Source organism: Dunckerocampus dactyliophorus, chromosome 10 (assembly GCF_027744805.1).
Source record: "Dunckerocampus dactyliophorus isolate RoL2022-P2 chromosome 10, RoL_Ddac_1.1, whole genome shotgun sequence".
Lineage (NCBI taxonomy): Eukaryota > Metazoa > Chordata > Actinopteri > Syngnathiformes > Syngnathidae > Dunckerocampus > Dunckerocampus dactyliophorus.
In genome coordinates, this window is record NC_072828.1 from 1,376,086 (window position 1) to 1,401,742 (window position 25,657).

General features: G+C 45.0%; 1 protein-coding gene and 1 long non-coding RNA gene across 8 annotated transcripts in view; one reads left to right on the plus strand and one right to left on the minus strand.

The window, feature by feature from the left end:
- tle2b (TLE family member 2, transcriptional corepressor b) overlaps positions 1-25,657 on the plus strand; it is a 113,840-nt gene that overhangs the window by 26,435 nt on the left and 61,748 nt on the right. For all 7 annotated transcript variants that reach the window (XM_054789657.1, XM_054789655.1, XM_054789658.1 and 4 more), the window contains one exon: positions 17,646-17,690. In XM_054789657.1, the coding sequence (XP_054645632.1) occupies positions 17,646-17,690 (45 nt within the window). The remainder of the gene's footprint in view (positions 1-17,645; positions 17,691-25,657) is intronic.
- Positions 1,469-20,739, minus strand: LOC129188727 (uncharacterized). The gene is made up of 3 exons (XR_008572688.1): positions 20,643-20,739; positions 20,134-20,315; positions 1,469-2,539 (listed from the first exon to the last, which is right to left on the minus strand). It is a non-coding gene; the product is annotated as an uncharacterized LOC129188727 (long non-coding RNA).

The following is a 25,657-nucleotide window of genomic DNA, read 5'->3' on the forward strand; positions in this document are numbered from 1 at the left end:
GGCGGCCGTTACGTTGATCGTGAGCTGCCGGTCAATCGCGAAGGCGGTGTGGGTCGATCGTGTGTGTCACCCACATCATAAACGTCACTTTGTAGATGCCACGTGACATCAGTCAGCCGACATTAAGCGCTCCTCCAGATTCGCCCTTGCAACATAAGTGATGAACAGATGTCTCCAGCGACATGGAGATGCAACTCTCATCTTTATTATTCCGACTACGGACAAATGAAGTGAGTGGTAAGATGCCTATGCAATAAGTCGGACCCGTTTCCAGTGAGGGTTGGACTCCGCCAGGGCTGCCCTTTGTCACCGATGGACGGAATGTCTAGGTGCCGCCAGAGCATTGAGGGGTTCCGGTTCGGTGACTGCAGGATGTGGTCATGCCGGCTTCATCGAGCCGTGACCTTCAGCTCTCGCTGGATCGGTTCGCAGACAAGTGTGAGGCGTCCGGGATGAGAATCAGCACCTCCAAGTCTGAATCCATGGTTCTCGCCCGGAAAAGGGTGGAGTGCCATCTCCGGGTCGGGGATGAGATCCTGCCCCAAGTGGAGGAGTTGAAGTACCTCGGGGTCTTGTTCACGAGTGAGGGTAGGATGGAACTTGAGATTGACAGGCGGATTGGGTGACGTCTGCATCGGTCCGTTGTGGTGAGGCAAAGCTCTCAATTTAGTGGTGGATCTACGTTCCTACCCTCACCTATAGTCAAGAGCTTGGGGTAGTGACCGAAAGGACACGATGGCGAGTACAAGTGGCCAAAATGAGTTTCCTCCGTTGGGTGGCTGGGCTCTCCCTTATGGTGAGAGATAAGGTGAGAAGCACTGTCCTCCAGGAGAGACTTGGAGTAGAAGCGCTGCTCCTTCGTATTGAGAGGAGCCAGATGAGGTGGCTCGGGCATCTGGTCAGGATGCCTCCCGGATGCCTCCTTGGGTAGGTGTTCAGGGAACGTCCAACTGGCAGAAGGCCTCGGTGAACACCCAGGAGACGGAGAGACTATGTCTCTCAACTGGCCTGGGAACGCTTCAGGATCCGCCAGCAGGAGCCGGGGAGAGGGAAATATGGGCTTCCCTGCTTAGGCTGCTGCCCAAGCAAACCCAACCTCGGATAAGCTTTAGAAGATGGATGGATGGATGGATGGATGGATGGATGGATGGATGGATGGATGGATGGATGGATGGATGGATGGATGGATGGAAGTTATGCGTTCACTTGTAATTGAGGAATTATGGGTAATTATCTTTATCGCCATACTGAATTGAATGATATCACTGTAAACTTGGAAACTGTGAATGTGAAATACTAATCACGAGTAGTTAGTATCGTAGTTTCAAAGTTTACTGGTTAAGAGATAGATCATGTCTACTTGTAACTTGCATGCTGAAAAAGTGTGTGCATGCCTGATATACATGTACATCGTACATACATACTCATATTAATACATAGAATAAATATACAATATATTTTCTGTGTCTATAGTAGGAGGTAGACCTTTGGGATGTGGTCATATAGTACAGTACAGTCGTTGGCAGGCTGAAAAAGTGAGCACCCCTGATGTGGACCTGGTCCAGCGTGTGTCCGCTCAAGTTGACACGCATGGTTTGTGAAAAATGGGTGTGTTTACAGCACATTTGCGGTCACCATGAATAAAACCAAACATAGGCGGGTGGGAGGGGCAGCAGGAAAGGAACGTCCAAAGCTTTGGCATAGCTCCCAAGGTCCTTCAGTCTTTTCGAATGTCAAATTGCCATCATAAAACCTTTTCTCTCTTGTATAAGAAATAGCAACTGTGGCATATCACACAATTGCTCCAGCCAAGTTTTCTAGCAAAAAAGTGCACTTTTTTTGGAAATTTGTCCATCACCCACAATCCGGCAGGTAATTCATGTATGTAATGGGACACACCTCCTCCGCCTAGAAAGGCCGCTACTAAAACACGTCCAAAAAGCTCCAACAAGGTTTAGTGGTTTTCTATCCATGCTGTGAGCGTGTAGTAACAGGTACATTCATCATACAGTAACATGGAATACTTAGCATACGGGTTACTCCTTCAGCAGCAGACTGTTACACCCACGGTGTAAGAAGGAGAGGTTCCGCAGGTCCTTCATACCGACCGCTGTCAGGCTCTACAACACCTGCACCACCTGAACCATGTTGTAGTCACTATGTATTCTTTACTTGCGTATCTTGCTTGCTGCTGTAACAGGTGAATTTCCCTGCTGTGGGATAAATAAAGTACAAATACAAATACAAATACAAATACACACACTGTGGTGTTCCCCCACACACACTCCGCTGTTGCTCTCCCTCCCCGCTGGGAGATGTTTGCTCCGAACAGTTGAGAGTGATCCGCTCCCACCTCGGCAGGTCCGATCCTGGTGCGACTTTGGTTAGTGGCTCATAAGTGTCATCTGCTCTGGTTGTGTGGAGCTCTCCCGTGTCTTGTTCCACTCCTCCATGAGGTTGAAACTGGAGGTGGTGGAGACCTGTGGCATGTTGGCAGAAGGGGAGTATGGTTGTTGGCGTCCCAGAAGCAGGAAATCTTCTACGACGAGATGGAGGGGATGGTTAGAGGTGTTGCGGGCCTTGTGGACCAAGATGAAACCTTTAGTAACTGAGGAGGCTGTGTTTTAAATAACATTGGAGCATTTTTAACTGTATTGTAAGTGTAGGAAGAAGTGAAACTCTCTCAAAGGAAAAGTGCACCATCATCCACAATCCTTATGTGAGACGAACACACATGTCTTCCTCCTTTCTGTGCCTTCTAAAGACATAAAAACAGCTAAAAAGAGGCGGCTAAGAATGCACGTAATGGTATCACGTAGTGATATTTTCCTGAAACGTACCAATGTTCTACTGCTCATTACTATCCATCCATCCATTTTCTATGTCACTTCTCCTCATTAGGGTTGCGGGGGTATGCTGGAGCCTATCCCAGCTGACTTCGGCTGACAGGTGGGGTACACCCTGGACTGGTGGCTAGCCAATGGCAGGGCACATATCGACAAACCTATACCTATTATCATACCTATGAACAACGTAGAGTCTCCAATTTAGAGTCTCCAATGAAGCTAACATGCATGTTTTTGGAATGTGGGAGGAAACCGGAGTACCCAGAAAACCCCCCCACACACACACGGGGAGAACATGCAAACTCCACACAGAAATGCCCAAGGGAGAGTGACTGTGTGGCCAACATGCTAACCACTAGACCACCGTGCGGCCGCTGCTGATAACTAAAGACCGCAAAAAGGTAGAAACAAACTACTGCTACTGAGTTAATATGACAGCTGAGCCTAGGAGCTACTGTACGTATGTTGTCGGGGACTTTATGATTGTAAATTCCCAACACTGTGGCTCCTTTCAAAACTCGCTTGTTGAGGCAAAATCCAAAGGAAAAGCAAAATGTAAACAAATCCTTGGATGTTCGCTGTAATGCTTGAGTCGTAGGGGTTTGAATTTCAACTTCAGGCTGCACTGCACCGCTTTCAATCTGAAAGCTTTTTTTTTCACTCCTAATGTCTTTGCACGCGTGCTGAGATATCGGCAGCGTGTTGTGCCAGTAGTAGATGGAAACAACACACGAACACAGAAACACATGTGCAATGTTTGTGTATTTGTGTGTGTGGGGTTTCATTTATAATTCATGCCTCTCAGATTTCACTGCCGTCTCGCACCCGCTGCCCGTGTCTGCGTCAGACGCAAGTGTTGAGTGTGTACGTACGTATGTATGGTAGCATGATGACTGTTCACGTGGCGCTCACATGCTGGAAAAGTGCACACACAATTACCAAAAAGCAGACTTGCAATTGTCCTCATCAGCCTCTCCTCTGCGGTGGTTTGCCTTGCTCTCATTAAAAGACTTTTTCCACGCGGCACTTGTAGTCTACAAGGCTACACAACAATACTTGAGGACCTAAGCCAGTGTTAAAAACGGTCCCTGAACGCCTCATTATGAGGGAGCAGAAGCACACAATTTCTTCCATGCGGATGGATGAAGAAAAACCAAAAGCTGCTCTGGAAAAAAACATATTTTTTGTAATAAATACAGCAATATTAATTACTTGCTTTAAAAGTCACAAAAATATAATATCCTTTAATGTGCAGCAGGTATTTTGTCTTGTTCTGTATTTCAGTGAGTTTACTATAAATGGCTGATAAAAACATAAAAAAGGACCACTGGCGGGTGACAGCTCACAGCGGGGAATCACATTATGTGTGAGAGGGAGAGAGAGAGAAGGAGAGAGAGATCCAAAGGCTCTGCAGGAGTCTGTGTAATTAATTGGCTGTGCTGCAGCGACAAAATATTGTTTCATCCGAATTCAGAACACAAAATAGTGACTCGATGAAACCCAGTCATCTCCCCTTTGTGGTGGAAACTGATGGAACATTAGCTGATGATCAAATGAAGCAGAAAAGCTTGTAACGCGGGGACATGGAAAACAAACTCACCCGCGATTGGCTTTACAGTGGTACCTTGGTTAGCATCCGCCCCGGTTAGCACGTTTTTTGGTCAACAATTGGATTTACATTATTTTCCATGGGAAAATTTGCTTTGGTTAGAGTTGGTTTTGGTTTGAGTCAGACCTTCTGGAACGGATTAATGACGTTAACCAAGGCACCACTGTACTACAATATGGACTCGTACTAGTACCAAGCCCACAGTTCATCTCTCACATTCAGGATGCCACGCTGGCTTCAACATTTCAGCAACGTTTTTTCTCCACCAAATTGGTAACGGCAGGGCAGAGGGAGGAAGGAGCTGAGGAAGAAACGGCATGAGGGTAGAGAAGATAAGAAGGAAGGTGCAGTATATGAAACAGTAAAAGGGTTGAGCCACACATGCTGGGAATATAAAATAGAGAGGGGCCTTTTGGTGGGGGGAGCAGAAAAAAGTGGGGGGGAAATGTGGAGTACAGTCGTCCCTTGCAATGTTGCAGTTCGATTATCACTCTGTCACAGTTTTTCAAAAATGAATGAAGTCATTCAATACCAAAGACGTCGTTATACTTTTTTATAGTCCTGAGCGCCCCATCCCAACACCTTGGCACGTTTGTGCCATAGAACAACAGCATGAATGGAGTGAGCCCTTTTGTTACAGTCACTTGGTTTCAGTGGGTGGAGGCCAGGTTGGTAGCATAGTGCAACATAGTGCAGAAAGAAGAGTGTAACCTACCGGCAGTAGAAATTCAATATGTAGACTGCAATGTATTGTCATATATGTTGTATGTTTTTTTATTGTACTTTTCTTAAAAGTAATGTGAAAATCTCGTCTCATCTCCTTTTCGTAGAATCTCGTGCATCATATCGTATCGTCTTGTGAAGCGAGTGTCTCATGACACCCCTACTAATTATGGTTTTCGGACAGCAAAAAGGCCGACAAAGCCAGCTGTGGTGCATCATTTTTGAACACAAATGTTTTGGGAACATTCTTGACACAATCATCAAAATCCTGGTTGATTACATAAAAAATGCAGATGCAAACATGATAGAAACATAACCCCTTTGGTGGCAGTTGTTGTTCTTCAACTGTAGGGGCTGCTCTGGAGCAACAGATTCATTTTTCGTATTCATTTTATCTAATGCTTGTCCTCATTAGGGTTACAGGTAAGCTAGAGCCTATCTCAGACCCTTAGACGCAGATAGGGCCGCCAGTACTAGTGGATGCCAGCAGGGCCACCAGTATGGCCGCCAGGTACTAGTAGACATTACTAGGGCTGCCAGGTACTAGTAGACTCTACTAGGGCTGCCAGGTACTAGTAGACACTAATAGGGCTGCCAGGTACTAGTAAACACTAAAAGGGCTGCCAGGTACCAGTAGACATTAGTAGGGCTGCCAGGTACTAGTAGACATTAGTAGGGCTGCCAGGTACTAGTACACACTAATAGGGCTGCCAGGTACTAGTAGACTCTAGTAGGGCTGCCAGGTACTAGTAGACACTAATAGGGCTGCCAGGTACTAGTAGACTCTAGTAGGGCTGCCAGGTACTAGTAGACCCTAATAGGGCTGCCAGGTACTAGTCGACTTTAGTAGGGCTGCCAGGTACTAGTAGACACTAATAGGGCTGCCAGGTACTAGTAGACATTAGTAGGGCTGCCAGGTACTAGTAGACTCGAGTAGGGCTGCCAGTTACTAGTAGACGCTAATAGGGCTGCCAGGTACCAGTAGACATTAGTAAGGCTGCCAGGTACTAGTAGACTCTAGTAGGGCTGTCAGATACTAGTAGACACTAATAGGGCTGCCAGGTACTAGTAGACACTAATAGGGCTGCCAGGTACTAGTAGACTCTAGTAGGGCTGCCAGGTACTAGTAGACACTAGTAGGGCTGCCAGGTACTAGTAGACACTAGTAGGGCTGCCAGGTACTAGCAGACATTAGTAGGGCTGCCAGGTACTAGTACACTCTAGTAGGGCTGCCAGGTACTAGTAGACACTAGTAGGGCTGCCAGGTACTAGTAGACTCTAGCAGGGCTGCCAGGTACTAGTAGACACTAGTAGGGCTGCCAGGTAGTAGGAGATATTAGTAGGGCTGCCAGGTACTAGTAGACACTAGTAGGGCTGCCAGGTAGTAGTAGACATTAGTAGGGCTGCCAGGTACTAGCAGACATTAGTAGGGCTGCCAGGTACTAGTGGACACTAATAGGGCTGCCAGGTACTAGTAGACATTAGTAGGGCTGCCAGGTACTAGCAGACATTAGTAGGGCTGCCAGGTACTAGTGGACACTAATAGGGCTGCCAGGTACTAGTAGACTCTAGTAGGGCTGCCAGGTACTAGTAGACACTCATAGGGCTGCCAGGTACTAGTAGACATTAGTAGGGCTGCCAGGTACTAGTAGACTCTAGTAGGGCTGTCAGATACTAGTAGACACTAATAGGGCTGCCAGGTACTAGTAGACACTAATAGGGCTGCCAGGTACTAGTAGACTCTAGTAGGGCTGCCAGGTACTAGTAGACACTAGTAGGGCTGCCAGGTACTAGCAGACATTAGTAGGGCTGCCAGGTACTAGTACACTCTAGTAGGGCTGCCAGGTACTAGTAGACACTAGTAGGGCTGCCAGGTACTAGTAGACTCTAGCAGGGCTGCCAGGTACTAGTAGACACTAGTAGGGCTGCCAGGTAGTAGTAGACATTAGTAGGGCTGCCAGGTACTAGTAGACACTAGTAGGGCTGCCAGGTAGTAGTAGACATTAGTAGGGCTGCCAGGTACTAGCAGACATTAGTAGGGCTGCCAGGTACTAGTGGACACTAGTAGGGCTGCCAGGTACTAGCAGACATTAGTAGGGCTGCCAGGTACTAATAGACATTAGTAGGGCTGCCAGGTACTAGTAGACATTAGTTGGGCTGCCAGGTACTAGTAGACACTAGTAGGGCTGCCAGGTACTAGTAGTTGCTAGCAGGGTCGCCAGTATGGATGCCAGGTACTAGTAGACACTAGTAGGGCTGCCAGGTAGTAGTAGACATTAGTAGGGCTGCCAGGTACTAGCAGACACTAGTAGGGCTGCCAGGTACTAGTAGACACTAGTAGGGCTGCCAGGTACTAGTAGTTGCTAGCAGGGTCGCCAGTATGGATGCCAGGTACTAGTAGACATTAGTAGGGCTGCCAGGTACTAGCAGACACTAGTAGGGCTGCCAGGTACTAGTAGACACTAGTAGGGCTGCCAGGTAGTAGTAGACGCTAGCAGGACAACCAGTATGGTCGCTAGGTACTAGTAGACACTAGTAAGGCCGCCGGGTACTAGTAGACACTTGTAGGACTGGAAATATGGCCACCAGATGCTAGTAAACAGTAGTAGGGCTGCCAGGTATTAGCAGACATTAGTAGGGCTGCCAGGTACTAGTGGACACTAGTAGGGCTGCCAGGTACTAGCAGACATTAGTAGGGCTGCCAGGTACTAGTGGACACTAGTAGGGCTGCCAGGTACTAGCAGACATTAGTAGGGCTGCCAGGTACTAGTAGACATTAGTAGGGCTGCCAGGTACTAGTAGACATTAGTAGGGCTGCCAGGTACTAGTAGACATTAGTTGGGCTGCCAGGTACTAGTAGACACTAGTAGGGCTGCCAGGTACTAGTAGTTGCTAGCAGGGTCGCCAGTATGGCTGCCAGGTACTAGTAGACACTAGTAGGGCTGCCAGGTAGTAGTAGACGCTAGCAGGACAACCAGTATGGTCGCCAGGTACTAGTAGACACTCATAGGGCTGCCAGGTATTAGCAGACATTAGTAGGGCTGCCAGGTACTAGTGGACACTAGTAGGGCTGCCAGGTATTAGCAGACATTAGTAGGGCTGCCAGGTACTAGTGGACACTAGTAGGGCTGCCAGGTACTAGCAGACATTAGTAGGGCTGCCAGGTACTAGTAGACATTAGTAAGGCTGCCAGGTACTAGTAGACATTAGTAGGGCTGCCAGGTAGTTGTAGACATTCGTAGGGCTGCCAGGTACTAGCAGACACTAGTAGGGCTGCCAGGTACTAGTAGACACTTGTAGGACTGGAAATATGGCCACCAGATGCTAGTAAACAGTAGTAGGGCTGCCAGGTATTAGTCGACGCTAGTAGGGCTGCCAGTAGTAGATGCGAGCAGGGCTGCCAGTATGGCCGCCAGGTACTAGTAGACGCTTGTAGGGCTGCCAGTAGGGCCGCCAGCAGGACCGCCAGGTAATAATAGACGCTAGCAGGCTGCCAGTATGCCCGGCAGGTACTAGTAGACGCTTGTAGGGCCGCCAGTAGGACCTCCAGGTACTAGTAGACGCCAGTAGGGCCATGAGGTAGGAGTAGACGCTTGTAGGGCTGGCAATAGGTCCGCCAGTAGGACTGCCAGGTGCTAGTCTATTACTGACTTTGGTTGAGAGATAGGGTACGCCCTGTCAATCAATCCATCAATCAGCCAGCCAATCACAGGACACACATCCACAAACAACCACTGAGTCTACAATTAACACAGTGCTTCTCAAATACTGTAGTGGGGCGGGTCCCCCGGGCTGGGGTTGGCGAACTGTCAGGGGAGCGTGAGAGGCAGGGAGGACTTCCAGTATTAGTGCAGACCTGCCAACATGTGTGAACGTGTCGTACCCGGCATGTAGTTTGACTCTTAAATACGCCTGTACTGGTATGCTTCACTGCTGTCCATTTTGTTGCATTTGGCTGGTTTCAGTTTCAAATTCAGTCTGTCCAGTACAGATAATTCAGTTTGTCAATAGTATTTCAAATTGGGGGGGCATGAAAACATTTCTGTCCCCCAGTGGGGCATGACAGAAAATAATTGAGAACCACTGAATTAACATAACATGCATGTTTTGTCTCCAAACGGAGAACTCTTGATCTTCTGCCTGTGAGGCCGACATGCTAACCCCTTGGCCACCATTTGGATTCCAAAGAATGGAAGGAGGAGTCTCCAAGTTGTGCTACCTTCCAAGAGTGGGACTTGTTTAGGGATTTAAGAGGGCCAGATGAAGGGGAGGATGGATTTTTAAGAGCCTTAAAGCAGTCTGAGGAGTCTAGAAACAAGGCAGGACACAGGGATTAAAAGACTGGACCAGGTCTCCCCCAAAGTAAGCCGCCCTCCTTAAAATTCCCGCTTCCCTGCATGCAGTACTTGAGTTAACTCTCCTACTGATGAAACTGGCTGCAAGAGGAGCTGCTGTCAGACTGAATGTCAGAACTAATGGAGTCATCACTCGTAGCCTGCTAACCTGACCTCTGATGTGCTTTGGACCAGCCTACTCATAAATGTTTTACCATCCCTGCTGTGGGGGAGGGTAGATGAGCGAGACAAGCTCCCCCGTGAGACACCCGGGAACAATGCTTTTACTCACTCGCTTGCCCACACACAAACACAAGGGAAACTCAAGTTACATTCACGTGTGTACACGCATGCTTTGTGAGTCCAGTAAAGCCACCAGCACATGATGTCCCATTTAGATAACCCCCCATTGACACTTAAAAGTCTGCTGTCTTTCTATCCACAATGGCTGAGAGAGATTCTCACACATCCAAGTCATGGTAGTCCGCAAAGGTTGAATCCTGGCAACTGGAGTGGCCGCTCTTTCCATGGATTGAGACAATCTTTGGGGGAGAGATGTAAGGACATTGTTCTAAGCAGATGATAGACTAGAGACTAGAGACTAGAGACTCCCCAGACTGGCACTAGAGACTCCCCAGGTGCTGCCAAGTACTAGTATACACGAGTAGGGCCACCAGGAGGGCCTCCACATACTAGTGATGCTAGTAGGGCCACCAGGTACTAGTGTATGCTAGTAGGGCCGCCAGTTATTAGTAGGGGTATAACGGTTCGATTAGTAACGATTCTTAAACTACTACAGTAAATACTGATTAGTATTTCACATTCGCTGCTGCAAAGTTTACAGGTCATCAAAGTAGTTGATATCATTCAAAAATTCACAATTCAATCCAACAAAGATAATTACACATAATTCCTCAATAGTTGTGTACACACCCTGAGTAGTATGTCAGTCAAAGTATTAGGCACACACGTCATGTACTACGATATAGAAGAAATGAAACAAACAAAGTGTAGAAAACGCACATTTCTATAGTGGAGTTCAGGACGCGAAGCAAAGCCATCAAACTATTGACTTTTTTTTCTCCATAACTAGCCGCTACAAGTGAACGCACAATTTTTGTTATAGATACAGTATAGACATCGTACGGAATAACCACTTCATCTATGCCGTCGAGGAGCAACAGCTAATCAGGAGGGGAGCTTAATGTCAGGTGACTGATGTGACGTTTATGCGATCGACCCAAGGTGTTAAGCCGCTTCACCGTGAAATTTAGCACACGTCTTTAGGGGTCTATGTCCTATAATGTGTCCGCTTCTGTAAGTAAATAAAGTTGATGTGAAGTCACTTCCTGGTGTACCTCATGTTATAGCTTGGTTTTAAGCGCACAGTGACCATGCCTGTGATCGCCTGCAGATTGATTACTGTTTAGGTGCTGTTTACACAAGGCTGGCATTCTTAAGCCTCAGTGTAGTTACAGTGGTAAACACACACACACACACGCACACACACCCACCTCTTTGTCTGCTCTCTGGGTGGCTAGTGTTTGTCGTTCCTGCTTAATGATGTCAGCCAGTTGGCTTATTGACCTTCTGCCAGGCTGTGTCTCTTATACACACACGTGCACACAAACACACACACACACGCGCTTTGTCCATCTCCTGCATAAACACAAACGGCACATACAAGTGGTCTTACGCAGTGTAGAGCGTAGCGACACAACACAGGGATTATATAATGGGACACAGTGGGGGATGGAGGCAGTTAAATGAGCATGAACCCATTAAAAAACACACAAAAAAGGCAGTCACACTCGTAAGTTGTACAGTATTACTAAACCAGTCCTACTGGCATGTAGTTTTAAGTAGTGTAATGTACTACATTGACATTCAACCTACGTGTTTATTGATTCTTTACAATAAATACTGTATCACATTCCAATTGATGTGAGATACTCATATTCAGGTTTGATTAGGGTTGTGAACAGATGCGACATCCGGTTGATAAGTGAGAGATGCGGTTGCATGGGATGGATGGAGAAGAATCAGCCACGGATCCTTAGATGAATGGATTGTAGAGACATGCGCCGGGTATCGGAAGACTAGCAACTGCTTGACAGTCCGTCTCTTAAGCAACGCAGCAAAGCATTGTCGCGCATGCTGCGTAGATTAGCATGAATGAAAACCAGAATGGACGCAAATAGTAGCAATGCATAAATTGTGGCCGTCTAATTTATCATATAGTATGTATTGTGTAAAAATAAGACACAAACAACATCAAATGAACTCATTCAATCCCAGCCATTTTCCAAAAGACAACCCCTGAAGTAGCGGCCATTTTAGACCATTTGTGCTGATCTTTCAAGGCACACAGAATATTGTGTTGTATGCTTTTATAAACATGGAACCTACCAAAAGAAACATTACACTCCCCTCTTTCATCAGAAAAAAAAAGTTTGTTTCTACCTTTTTTTGTTCTTTAGTAATCAGCAGTAGAACATAGGTACGTTTCAGGGAAATATCAGTTCCTGACTAAAACAGGATGCACTTCAAATGCCATTTTTATGACTTCAAATTTCTCTCAAGTGAGATGCATTAGTGGTGAGTTGCATCATCACCTCTTTTTACCTCTTGCGCAAAAAAAGACGTATAAATACGTTGTTCGTGTTTATAAAAACGTATAAATATGTCTTTGGTATTGGATGAGTTAGAAGCACTCAATGAGTACAGAGCCACCATCCACCAGAGACAAGACACATGTCCCACCAAGTTGCTGATCGAATGAGGCGAATGGTGTCTTTCAAATGTGAACAAGCTTACTCCGTCTCCTCGAGTGTTCCAGCAAAAGCCTTCAACAAACGAGCGGGCGTAGTATAATAAAATATAGAGCAAACAGCAGCAGTTCAGCCACAGCTGGACCATGCAGGCTGAGAAAGCACTGGAGAGAATAGAGAACTGTAGACGTTATTAGCTCCGCCTCCTCCACACCCTGAAAGAACTGCCGTTTTTAAAAAAATATGACTAATAATTCAATATTTAAGTACACATCTAACACAGGAAATATGCCTTTCAATGTTATTTTTTACGGCAAAAAAACAATTGACATGAATGATCAACTTGGCTTAAATGTGTCATATATTGCCCCCAAAACAGCGACAATATAAAGTACATGTTACTGTTTTAGTCTTAATCACGTGCTTAAAACTACATCAAAATGCGTAATATGTGACGATGGTTTCAACCACTCCCCCTCCCTTCTCATGGAGTGGACTATTCGTGTTACTGCACATGTGCCGATTGTTTCAGGACGACGGTAGCAAAACAAACTTGTTTGTCACGGTTTGGAGAAAAATAAGTCACCCCAGCGGAACTCAGAAGAGGAGAGTGTGAGAGGAAAGACAACAGTTTTTTTATCAAAATCACCGAAAGTGTCAACCTTATTCGCCGTCACAACAAACGTAAGCACATGACGACAGCAAGTGTCTGCCGCGGAGAATGCAGTAGTTCTGCAGATGAAGCTGAGAGTGACGCCGCATTAAATCAATTGCAGTAAAAGCGTTGAGATGATTCACTTGTTAAGTAATAATAACCCCCCAGGAAAAGTTATCTAGCTCAGGAAATGGAAAGAAATTCTCATAATCAAACTTGTTAGTATATTATCAACTCTAATATTTAACATTGTTTTGCGGGGGCATACAAACATGGCTGACAGCCTAAATTCCATACTACAAGGATGTGGCAGGCCTCAATGACTGGGTTTACCTTGGGCCCCCAAATGACTAAATACGCCCCTGTGCACCTTTTCACGTTGGAGTCTCCAAAAGTCTTCAATAACAGAAGAAAAAAGGGTCAAGAGTGATGTGAGTACTCGCTAATACGTGTTGGCAACACTGGTCATGTGGTAAAGTTTGCCGCATTTGCATATTTATGGACAACATGTGTGCAATCATTTGTGTACAGTCATTTTTTCATTTGCATGCATTCATTACCCATTCAGTTTAGCTGCTCAGTATGAATGCACTTGTCACTTAACGTCGTTTGATTTGATGTTTTTCCTTCATGAGCGCTCCATAGAACTGAGACATGGTGGCGCTGCCGTGAATGTCATTTTTAATTCAACGCTCTCAAGGGACAACAAGTGAGGTGGACTTTCTTCTTTTCAGTCTCCAGGGTCTCACATGCGCACGATTGTCAAGGCCTCTTCACCAATCCAAAGCTTGCTTGCCTCTGCCTGGAGCAGAACAGAGCAGCGCCGCCACTGTACCAACACTCTTTGGCTTCCATGACGTCCTGCTGGGTGTATCCACTAGACCTGTCACGATAACCCATAAAACGACTCATCGAAAGATAGAAAAAAACGAGCTCGATAATATTGGCGCCTGTATAAATGGACATGAGTGACATGTACGTATGCCTGTTCCATTTCCTCGTCTTGCTGTAGCGCACAGGCTGGATGACAAGAGAGTTCACTCTGCTTGTGTCTGGGAGCATTGGTTGTATGTTCAAATTAAAGGAATGAGTGAGGCGAGGGCTAGCTTTTCTATCGATTATCGTTGATAATTTATAGCACGATTATCAACCATCAAAATGTGTTACCGTGACAGGCCTAGCATCCACACTGTGACGGATTAGTAAACAGTCCCATTCAGAGAGGATGGGATCACGGGGTGAAAAGGGTGGAATACATTGGCTATACAACAATGTAGAACATACTTACAAACAGTATATAACATACTGTATTTAAGCAAAGTTGATGTTTAAAATTCTTCTTTTGGTCTTTAAATCGCCAAATGGACTTATTGTCTGTTTACGTTGCTGCTAGAACAGTGATGTCCAGCTCACGGTGGCTTTCAACCACTCCAAGATCGAAACAGAAATCTTTCTGTTGCGGGTCCAAGACGTTGGAATAGGCGGCCCCTAAAAGATCTTCACAAACGCTGAAACATCTTCAATCCCTATTGAAGTGTTACCTTTCTGGACTGGCTTATTGGAAGCCTTATTGTTTTTGTGTATTCTTTTACTGCTGTTTCTTTTACTGTGGTTTTCGTATTTTATCGGCTGCTACACCGCGCTTTGTGCAGTGGAACTGTTGGAAATGGATTTGACCTTGACCTTGACCTTCACACGTATTGCCGTGGCAAATTGCAGGACAATGCGGAGGCAAAATGCGTGCAAGTGTAGACGCGGTTGTAACTCTCCCTCATGCTGGCCACTGGAAGTTCAACATGGCACCTCATGGCAAAGAACTCACAGGGAGTGTGGAAAAAAGTTCTCAGAAGATGGCCCACACCCTCAAAGTGAGCGGCAGCACGGTGGCCAAGAGCAAACGTAACACAACCGAAAGTTACAGTGGGCGTTTTGTGGGGCACATTGAGCTCCGTGGGAAATTTCAGTCGATCCGACTCATGGGGGTCAAACTTTGGGGTAGAATAACAGTGGCTCCTGGTGGTGCATTTGTGAGAAGAATAATAGCACAGTTGCCACAGTTTCACCCTTTTGTGTGCAGTCCAAACGTTAGTAACCGTGGTTGTGTGGGCATGAAGCAGAAGGGGTGCAAAAGTGAAAAAGAGAGTCGCGTAATGACAGAAGTGAAGAGCCTGATGGTCTACACGAATAAGGAGAGGGAGACAGGATGGAAGAAAGTAAGATGTCACGCGCCCGTTACATCCCAGACGCAGCCAGGGGACAGCTTTAACAGCGTTGCCATGCGAAGGTGGGTGTTTCTATGCGGGGGGGGGGGTGAACGAGGAACGAGAGAGAGTTAAGTACACATCAGCACTGGAGTGAGATAAGAGAGAACAAGCATTCAAAGCTATCAGGGTTGAAATGGAAGATGGATGATTGATAGCGATGAGTAGAAAGGACTAAAAGACCTGAGGATGGCACAACACAGCCGCACAGGCAAAAGAAGAGAAAGCCAGGCTGCGTGCTAGGATGGGAATAAAGAGGAGAGGCTGACGGAGGCGAGTGAGAAGAGTGGCGTTTGAGAGGGCGAGAGTCGTGTCGCTCTCATCAGTCAGACATTGTTCATCCAGCAGCCGAAGCCGACTTTGTCACCGTGATGGAGCCTTGCTGGCTGGATGCCAGCGTCGCTCCATCAGCATCATCACAGAGCATCACGTGCGCGTCCGCACATGCATGTAGCAAGCGGCCTCATCTGCAGAGATTCAGAAGACAGGAGTCGGGAGGAGAATGGCGTTGTTACGTGGTCGACGTATTTGATGACGTTTAGCAACCAGCAGACTTGCTTCACACGATGCTGTGCTGAACAGGCTGTATTGTATTGTGTCCCGCAACACTCTTTTACCATCCTTTCTAAAAGGCTTAAAGGTCCCTGACATGATTCATTAACCGCCATTCACACTCACATTCATACCTACAGTACAGTATGGACAACGTAGACTCTGCAATGAACCTAACGTGCAGATTTTTGGAATGTGGGAGGAAACCGGAGTACCCGCACGGAGAAAGCATGCAAACTCAACACAGAGATGCCAAAACGGAGGTTCGACCCCAGATTTTCCCAATCTCCTGACTTTGTGGCCAACATGCTAACCACTAGGCTACCATGCAGCTTCATGATAACATGTAATACTTTGGTGTTTTGGGAACTTCCTTCCTGGGTGCATTGATTTCACATAGCAAGACAAAAAGGAACGCCACACCTAGCGTCAAAAACAAAAACACAACAGCAGTGGCGGCAGCAGCAGTGAAGCTCGTCGCTAGCCGACTAGTAGCTAGCATGTGTGGTGTGGTGAGGTGTCACCACGCCTTTAACGTAGTTCTTGGGCGTAACAATGTTCATAACAATAATAATAACAATGTGCTTCATATGCAGCTCACATGGTGGAAATGGAGCCTTGTTGGCGCTTTTTGGAGGCGGAGTAGGTGCGTCCCATTACGTGCATTAATTAGCTGCCTCTTTTTATCTGTTTTTATATCTTTAGACAGCACAGAAAAAAGAAAGACGTGTGTTCATGTCTCACATAGGGATTGTGGATGATGGGCAACATTCCTAAAATGTTTCCTTTAAACGTAAAATGTTCTGGGGGGTTTTGTACAATATTCATAATTTGTGGGACTGCGTTCTTGAAGGGATAGTTCAGATGTTTTGACATGAAGTTGTATGACATCCCCATCAACATCGTAGTCCATTAACAGCAGCTTACCCCCCACTTGGTCTCCTAAGTCCAGTTCTGGTCAGATTTCTGTGATGAAGAACGTAGTTCTGCTTAGTTGAACGCTTAGTCTTTTGAACACATGTGGTTTTGAGAAGCCAAACTCTTTACTTTTGAAAACCCAGCTACTTCCTGGAACTACGCTCTCCATCACTGAACTCCAACCAGAACTGGACTGGAATGTGATATCATTCCAAGTTAGCATGTTAGGGAGTGTGATATCATTCCAAGTTAGCATGGTAGGGAATGTGATGTCATTCCAAGTTAGCATGGTAGGGAATGTGATATCATTCCAAGTTAGCATGTTAGGGAATGTGATATCATTCCAAGTTAGCATGTTAGGGAATGTGATATCATTCCAAGTTAGCATGGTAGGGAATGTGATGTCATTCCAAGTTAGCATGGACTAAAGGTTGCCGACCCCTGGTCTAAGGGAACGAGACAAGACGAGATTTTAACCTGACTTTGGGGAAAAGTACAATGACAAAATACGGCAATACATCGCAATCTACTAATATCATTTCTACTGCAAAGTACATTACACTCTTCTGCACTCTGTGTGTATGCCAGCAGCCCCGCCTCCACCCTCTTCCTGCCTGTTTGGAGGAAAACAGACACGCATGCACATGGCAATATACTGATTATCCACCTCATTTCCATTTATCGTGTGATTCATTTATTCATTTTGGTTCCAGGCCAAGTGCCTACAAGACATTTTTTTCTTCTGAAGGGCAAATCTTAATTTCGCGACATCCTGTGACGGCCCTGTTGAAAGATTTCAGCTAATGGCCAAAGTACACTTGTTTACCAGTTAGCACGCATCCTTTTCCGTAGTAAATCCTGCTGCTGTGCGATACCAACCGCATGTCAACACATAGATGGATTTGGTTGTGCATTCTTACTGTTGATGTGCGCTGGATAACAACGTCTTTGTGTGTTTGTTTGTTTGTCTCCACAGTACTACGAAATGTCCTACGGTCTGAACATTGAGATGCACAAACAGGTAAGAGAATGCACCGGTGCTCTGTGTGAGTGTTCATCAGATTGCGTGTTTTGTGTACACTCCAACAATTAGTGACAGTTTGTGAATTTGCGTGGGTGTGAGTTTATTTCAGTCATGTAGTTGTTCCTCCTCCATATATGGAAATGAGCTTTTCCCGCATCACAGAGTGATGCTTCAGCCTGCCCCATGCGCTTGTTCAGAAAAGCTACCCATTGTTTGAAACGTTCTAATGCAGTCAAACGAAGGCTGCCGCACTTAACTTTAACCCCGTCATCATGGTGTCGTTTGGCGGTGAGGGTAATTATAGCACGCCAACATCAAGCAGCGGGTGTCTGTCCAAACACAGAACACTGCTGCCTTTTACCTTGCATTGGAGATGAAGGTGTGCAAATATCTAACCTGTTGATTCACTTGCATTCAAGGCAAAATACACAAAAGGCAACACGCTGGTGTGGTTGATCATGACTGGCATTGGGTCTACGAGAATGAGACGAGGCGAGATTTTAGCATTACTTTGAAGAAAAGCACAATGAAAAAATATAAAAACTAGAAAAGCACTCCGCCAAGCGCCATAGTTACCCCCCCATATTATGATTTACAGCATAAATATTAGTCCTACGTTTATTTCATCTACATATTTAGATTCCTGGCCCGCACGGTGGTCTAGTGGTTAGCACGTTGGCCAACACAGTCACAGTCTGGAGATGGGAAGACCTGGGTTGGATTCTCCCTTGGGCATTTCTGTGTGGAGTTTGCATGTTCTCCCCGTGTGTGGGGGGGTTTCCTCCCACATTCCAAAAACATGCATGTTAGCTTCATTGGAGACTCTACATTGTCCATAGGTATGAATGTGATAGGTTGTCTATATGTGCGCTGCCATTGGCTGGACACCAGGCCAGGGTGTACCCCGCCTGTCACCCGATTGGCTCCAGCAGCCCTAATGAGGATAAGCGGCATAGAAAATGGATGGATGATTTAGATGCCTTGACCATGAAAACATACCATCAGCAACTGGATTCATAAGATTCATCAGTTATTGACAAAAATAACATTTCTCGTAACGGCGGTTTTCTCGTGGATGTACCTCCATAGCTTTTGAAGATCCAACAAGTCCAGATTGCACAGAGTCTTGGCTTGGTAATGGTGTTGCTTGCATGTTCGTAGCTTCATTTGTCCTCTTCCTATGATGCAAATTCCAAAGGTCCCCTATTTGTTCATATTCTGGATCCTAGTATCCGGAACTGGAAACATTGGTGCAGCATAATAGAGCGGAGGGAGTGTGACCAATCACAGCGGAGTGAGCTTGTGCCTAGAGGGGGGCCGGGCGTGGAGTAAATTATGCAGACCGTTTGGACGGAGGGCAGGAACCACTGCAGGAAGAGGTGCAGCGTCTGGAAGATCTAGAAAGCTTTCAGTGCGGGTTCTTGTGTGTAGCTGCTCCATTGAAAGGCCCGTAAATGAGTGTGACGGGTCCCCTTTAAAAACGCAACCCTGAACGAGGTGTAAATTACAGTGGTTCGCTGCGTATTTGCGATTCAGCGAAGCCAAGGTCACCGGCGGTCCGGTCGTTTGGGCTCCTACGGCCGGTCTACATTCAAAAACAGCAAGAAAGGCATGGAGGGCGCGCGTGTGATGTGCTGATTTTTGAGGTTCTTTGTCACGTCAAACAAACTCCACAGGTGCTTACGTTTTTCTCAGCTTGCGGGACAAACGTACGCACTTCGTAAGTCTTTGCGCGTCGTTTGTACGGCCGACGTGTGTCTTTCGCATGTTTTTCTTGTTTCTGGCACTCGCCGACTCCTATGTGTGGCGCCACACGTGCACCCCTCATGCGGAATTAGTGCGGGCAATGCACGTTCACATATTTTGTGCGTCCTCCATGTGTGTCGAGATCTCACTCCTTCATGGTCACCACAACTACGTTCTCCACCAACAACAGCAACAACAAAAAATGCAGCGATTTGGGGAACACCAGACAAGAGTATGCGCGGGTCGTGACCTACGCTTTAGAAAGCCTACAGTTTTTACACGTTCAAGCCTTTATGCTTCACCAATTATGTCCTTTGTGACTTGGTGGTTCACTTAATAGATGCGTTGACTGATGGTATTTGAAAGCGCGCGTATGAGCGCTGGCGAATATAACAAACACTTCCTTTCCGCTCTGAAAGCAAAGACACGGCCCGCCGTTTGAAAGCCATAAATAATCTTTGTTATGATGGAATCATCGCTCTGGTAGCTACAGCGCGACATATGCACAATTAAACTGACAGATGGATGGTTCGTATTGATTCCAAACCCCGACAGCAGACACCAGTATCGACAGGGAGGGACGCGCACACACGCAGGGAAGGGAGAAGAAAACCCAGAAGGTCATAACTTTGGATTTGAAAACCACATTTTAAAAGCCAGAGACTTGTGGGATTGAAAGAGTTAGCGTACTTACTGTGTGGAGGTTCTCTTAGTGCCAAGTAGGGTGACTTATCGCCAGGCTTGTCTCTTTTTATCCGCCATTGATTTGTCTTTGTTGTTACGTCGGTTCAGTCGTCACAAAACACAAAGCTGAGGTCCGGACTTGAAGGCCAGACAGGAAATCATCCTTCTGTGTCCGTGCGGCGCAGAAAAGCACTACAAATGTACAAGAGGAACACAGGCTAAGATTGCCAATCTTTCAGAAAAGGAAAGGGAAGACAGACGCAGCAAAACACTTGCTCTGTCATCATGAAAAAGGACACACAAAAATAAGCGCAGTTATGGCGGGGGATAGGTTCCCAAAATAGCCCGCAATAAGTGAAATCTGCAAAGTAGCCAACTTCATTTGTTTCCAATGACGATACACTGTTTGTTTTAGGCTGTAAAAGCCCCCACCATACACTTGATACACTTTACTCAGACAGGCATGATCATGTTCTCACATTTGAAACACTCTCAAAGTTCAAATGTCCTTTGACTTACAACCGTCTTGCGACAGCTTCCTCTGTTTCTTCTATTGTTTACAGTGTTGGCGCTTAGCAAGCACCTCACACGGTTAGCTAGTTTGGAAGCCTTGACCACAACAGGAGACGGCATGAAGGCGATTGATTGACAATGGTGTACAGCCAATCAGGATGCAGAAGACAATGGGCGGTGCAGACAGGAGAGGGAGACACCAGCACCTCCTGCTAAAGCACCCAACCACAACACTCAACTTCCCACAATGCAATTCTTCTTAAAGGGCCAGGCTCGGCCTGTAACAGCGTTCATATGCTGTTAAAAAAAAACAGCACTAAAATTGCACCAAAAACATCTGCGATAGAGCGAAGGAACACTTTATTCATGTAATTTTCCTGACTTTTATTGAATTTGTGCTTATAAAATGACATTGGTCTTGTAATGATAAGACTGTTTATAAAATATGACATATTTCTAGTAAAATTGCAACATTATTCTTCTAATATGAAGACTTTTTTCTTGAAAAAAAAAGACATTTATTGTTTTTAGAAATGTAAATATTACAATACATAATATTATAATTTAATAGAACTGAATTGTAGAGATGTTCCACTTGACCTTTTCTAAAAAATAATTCAAACAACTTGCAACTTTTTTTTCTTGAAATATGTATAATTGCAACTTTTGTCTTCTAATATTAAGATTTTTATCTCAAAAACAAGACTTTATTCTCATAAGGCTACATTGTTATTTTCTTTAAAAAATATTTTGAAAAAAGAAACATTATTTTTGGAAATGAACCACTTTATTCCTGTAATATTCAAACAAAAAAAATATATGACTTTTTTTTCTTGAAAAATATTACATAATTCTTGTAAAATTACTTTATTCTTACTAATAATATTCTTACTAATACTAATATTCTTCTAATATTCACGCTTTTTTCTTGAAAAAAAGGCATTACGGTACTTAATACAATATAGAATGTTGCAGCGTAACAAAATCTGACTTTATTGTAGTGCAGTTGTGACTTTGTTCTGCTAATATAATGACTTGATGTGCCTTTATTTTGAAAGCATGACATGTTTTTGTCCCTGGCATGCTTTGCATTGACCGTCATGTCTTCATCTTGCCAAGACCATCCGTTCATTGTCTGCTTCCAAGCTTGTGCGGAGTTTGTTGTGCAAGGAAAGCTTGGCTGCGTTCAAGTGTTTGTTTGCTGCGGAGTCCTCGACCAAGTCTTCACAGTACAGTCCAGTCCGAGCTTTTCTCGCGTCATGTTGACTTCCTGTAGGTGTCACAACAAACGTTTGAAACCGTGGAGGGAAAAAAAGAGGCTGATGCCGCAAAGAATGTGTGAGGCGGTGTGGCGATGCATGGAAGGGATGAAAGAGGAGTGCAAACAGGAGGGATGGCGATGAAGAGGCCATTGATAAAGACCTGGGAAGAGATAAAAGCAGTGGAGGGTAAAGAGAGACCTCTTAGCTGCGGCGGGAAATAATCAATCGTGAAACCGGCCGACTTATTTCCTCTCCTCGCTTCCAGCTTCCTCTTAACATCCTGTCGCTGTTATCGCTCTCGCTTCCTCATCATCATCAGCAGCAGCAGCGGCGGCGGGCATCGCATGTCCCAGCATGAATTGAACTGTAACACAGCCCCCCCTTGCCTATATCTCTCCTTCAGTGCTTTCTTCCATTTCACACCACTTCTACATTTGAATGCATTTTCTCATATTAGTCATACAGTATATGGATTATACATATAGGTATACTCATATTACTATATTATATTATCATATTACTATACTGTATTATACTCATGCTACTATATTATACTCATATTACTATATTGTACTGATATTACTAACCCATGTTATACTCATATTGCTTTGTTATACTGATATTAGTGATGTACGATACCGCTGATTTTGTTTCCGATCCTATACTAAGTCAAATTCAGGCTGGTATCGGCGATACCGTTCCGATACCAACACTTTCACCTAATTTGTGTCATGCGTACATTTTTTATCAATTGAAATGCATTTGTGATTGAAGTGGTTTATTGATTTATTTTCAAGTATATTTCCAACAACGTAAAACACAGCGTACAGAATACGAGCCATGTGATGATTTATCAATGAAACAAATGATGAAGCCCAAAGAACAGTGGACCCTTTGTTATGGCAGGGCCGCTAAGACAGATGCCTTTCAGTGTGGCAGAAGCCAGATGAATAATAGAAATATTCATCCTTTACGGGAATGCTAGTCAATGACCACAAATGAAATGAAGATCACTGGGGTCTTGTAGATAGTCTTTACATTTTCCATTCATGTCAGGTCATTTCTTTGTCATTTATCGCTCCAAAGCCATTGATTTATTTGTTGTATCTGAATATGCCTGGCTGAGACCTAACTGTTCTTTGCGTGCCCTTGTAAAAGCTTCTCAAATGGCCCCAAGACACTTTGAAGAAGCGGGGACGTGTTTGACATTACAATCACATGCTGCATCTGGATGTTAAACTTTATGCTTTCACTTTAACCCCTTCATGACCTCAAAAGACATCAGCGATACAGTCGTTCCTCGCAGTATCGTCTTTTTCCCCCCCAAAAATGAATTCATATTCACAGTCACTGTTTCAGGCCTATTATACGTGTTTTTTTTTTACTTATTCTTGGCCTCAATGAAGCGTTTTCAAGCATAAAAATGGCTAAATGATGAAAGTACATGAAGTAAAATACAATTAGAGGTCAGAGGACGCATTGCACTTGTGAATGTAGTACTCTACATTGGCCACTAGAGATGGAGCAGGAGTTTTATTTACGTCTTAAATAGCTTATTTGCTCTTATTCTGTCTACTACGTTGGCCAACACGAGCGTAAAGCCTTTTAAAGCCGCAAGGAGCTACGTTGTCCAGAAAAACACAACAAGGCACTGCTAGATAGATAGATACTTTATTCACCTCCAAGAGAAATACACATTTCCAGCAGCTCTGCCAAAGTGTCATAATAAACTTCATTTAAAAAGAAAACAATCAAGGCGAGATAGAAGAGATAAAAAAAAAACAATGATAGTAATTTGCCACTGACATGTGAGTCTATGTTATTATTATTTATGTCTGACATGCCTTATTTTCTTTTGATTTTATCTACTATAATGGGCAATACAAATGTAATGTCATGTCTAGAAGGCTCTTAATAATGTTAAAAAACATATTTAGAAGGTGGTAAACAGGTTTTCTATGTCTGATATGTCTCATTTTCTCTTCTTATGTCTACTATATTGGGTAGTAGGAGTATAAAGGTGACTATAGGGGTGTTATTTCATGTCTAGAGGGCTCTATTAATGTTAAAAAGGCCTATTTAGAAGATTGTAAGCAGGTTTTCTATGCCATCACTATGAAAATATTCCATTTATTAATATTGAATCCTAGTTTGTGGAAAGTCACTTGTCACGGTCAGGAGAAGTGGAACCAATTTGACCAGTTGGTTGTAAAGAACAACACTCGTGACTTTCACAGCAGCAGCTGAGTAGAAACAATTTAAAGCGCATGCAGAGCTAGCTGCTGGATGCTGACCACTCATCGTACTTCACATGCAATGACCCCAGTGGTTATTTGCTCTGGTAGGCCACATACCCGGCAACTATAGGAGGAGACGGAAGGACAAAGGATAAAGAAGCTACAAATCTACCACTTCCACTCTAGATGGGAGGAGAACATCGTGTGGGACATGCCATGGCTGACAGTAATCTAATGTCATGTCACCATAATGGAACATTACTGACAACTAGTGGCCAGAATATTACATACAGCTTATATTTCAATATTTTTGGACTAAAAATACTCCATGGTCTGCCACGAAACAGTGATCATTTATTCATTCATCGATAGAAGAAATAATGGCTTCCAATGTGAATGTGAGCGTAACAACAAACAGCGTATGAGTGTTTTGACCTTCTACTGTTATTGAATTTGGTTAACTTCTTCTACACTCGTAGAAATGTTTCAGGATTGCGCCAATTTCACCCTGGAGCAGATTATTATTTCCTGTCGGGCTGCGGGGGGGGGGCCCAAGAACAGGCAGGATATTGTAGGATGTTGTGTTAGAGAGTCAGGATGCTGTGCAGCCGGACGCTTTCCTCTGCGGACTCCTGAGGACGCATGAAGCAGCTGGCTGGCCTTCCTTCCTCCCTCCTTTCATTTCAGCCTCACTGTGTCTTTGTGCATCAAAAGTGTCAGTCAGTCAGCTGGTGCTCCTTTTTGTACAATAAAGACACCGTGGGTTTGTGTGTGCTGATGTGCAGCATTTGGCTGAAATTGTGACCTGAATCCTCATCTATTTTGGAATGAAGTAGATATATACTGCATGTATTGCGTATATGAGTATATACTGTGATATATACTGTATATGTAGAGAGAGAGAGTGCAGGGATAAGGAGGGAGGGAGCGATGCCTTCAATTTCAAGTCAAGCCATTTCATCATAACAGGATTGGACTTCTCTCTCTTCCTCCTCCATCTCACCCCCCCTCCGTTCCCTCGTCCCTTCCTGTGTCATCCCCACCACCCAGCCCGCTGATAATCCCTCCGTCCCTCCTTTTATTTCACTGCTTGTACTCAAAGGAGGAGATTAGCAGGCTCCTGCTGCATATGTGGGTCAACCAAGCTTTGCAGCGGCCAGACAGACGACTCCGTGGATTTATGCTTATTTATTTGCACTCGCCGTGATCACGGCGGCGTGAAGACACTCCGTGCGCATGTCGCTGCATCGTTTGTGTGCACGCCAGTGTGTGTGTGCAGCCTTGATATGTCTCTCTGTAGTCCAGGTGCACCGCTACACAAACACGTAAAAGAGCTGATTTGTGAATAATGAGGCATAAAGAGATGGAGCGGGATAAAGCGGGATCTTTAGAGGTGAGACAAGCGAACGTTGTGGGAAGCGAGGAGAGAAAAGAAGCAAAGCGAGAAAGAAAAAAAAAAGACAAATGTGATGGGAGACTAATTAAGTGCGAGTGGAATTCCCGTCGAGCTAACCTTTTAACA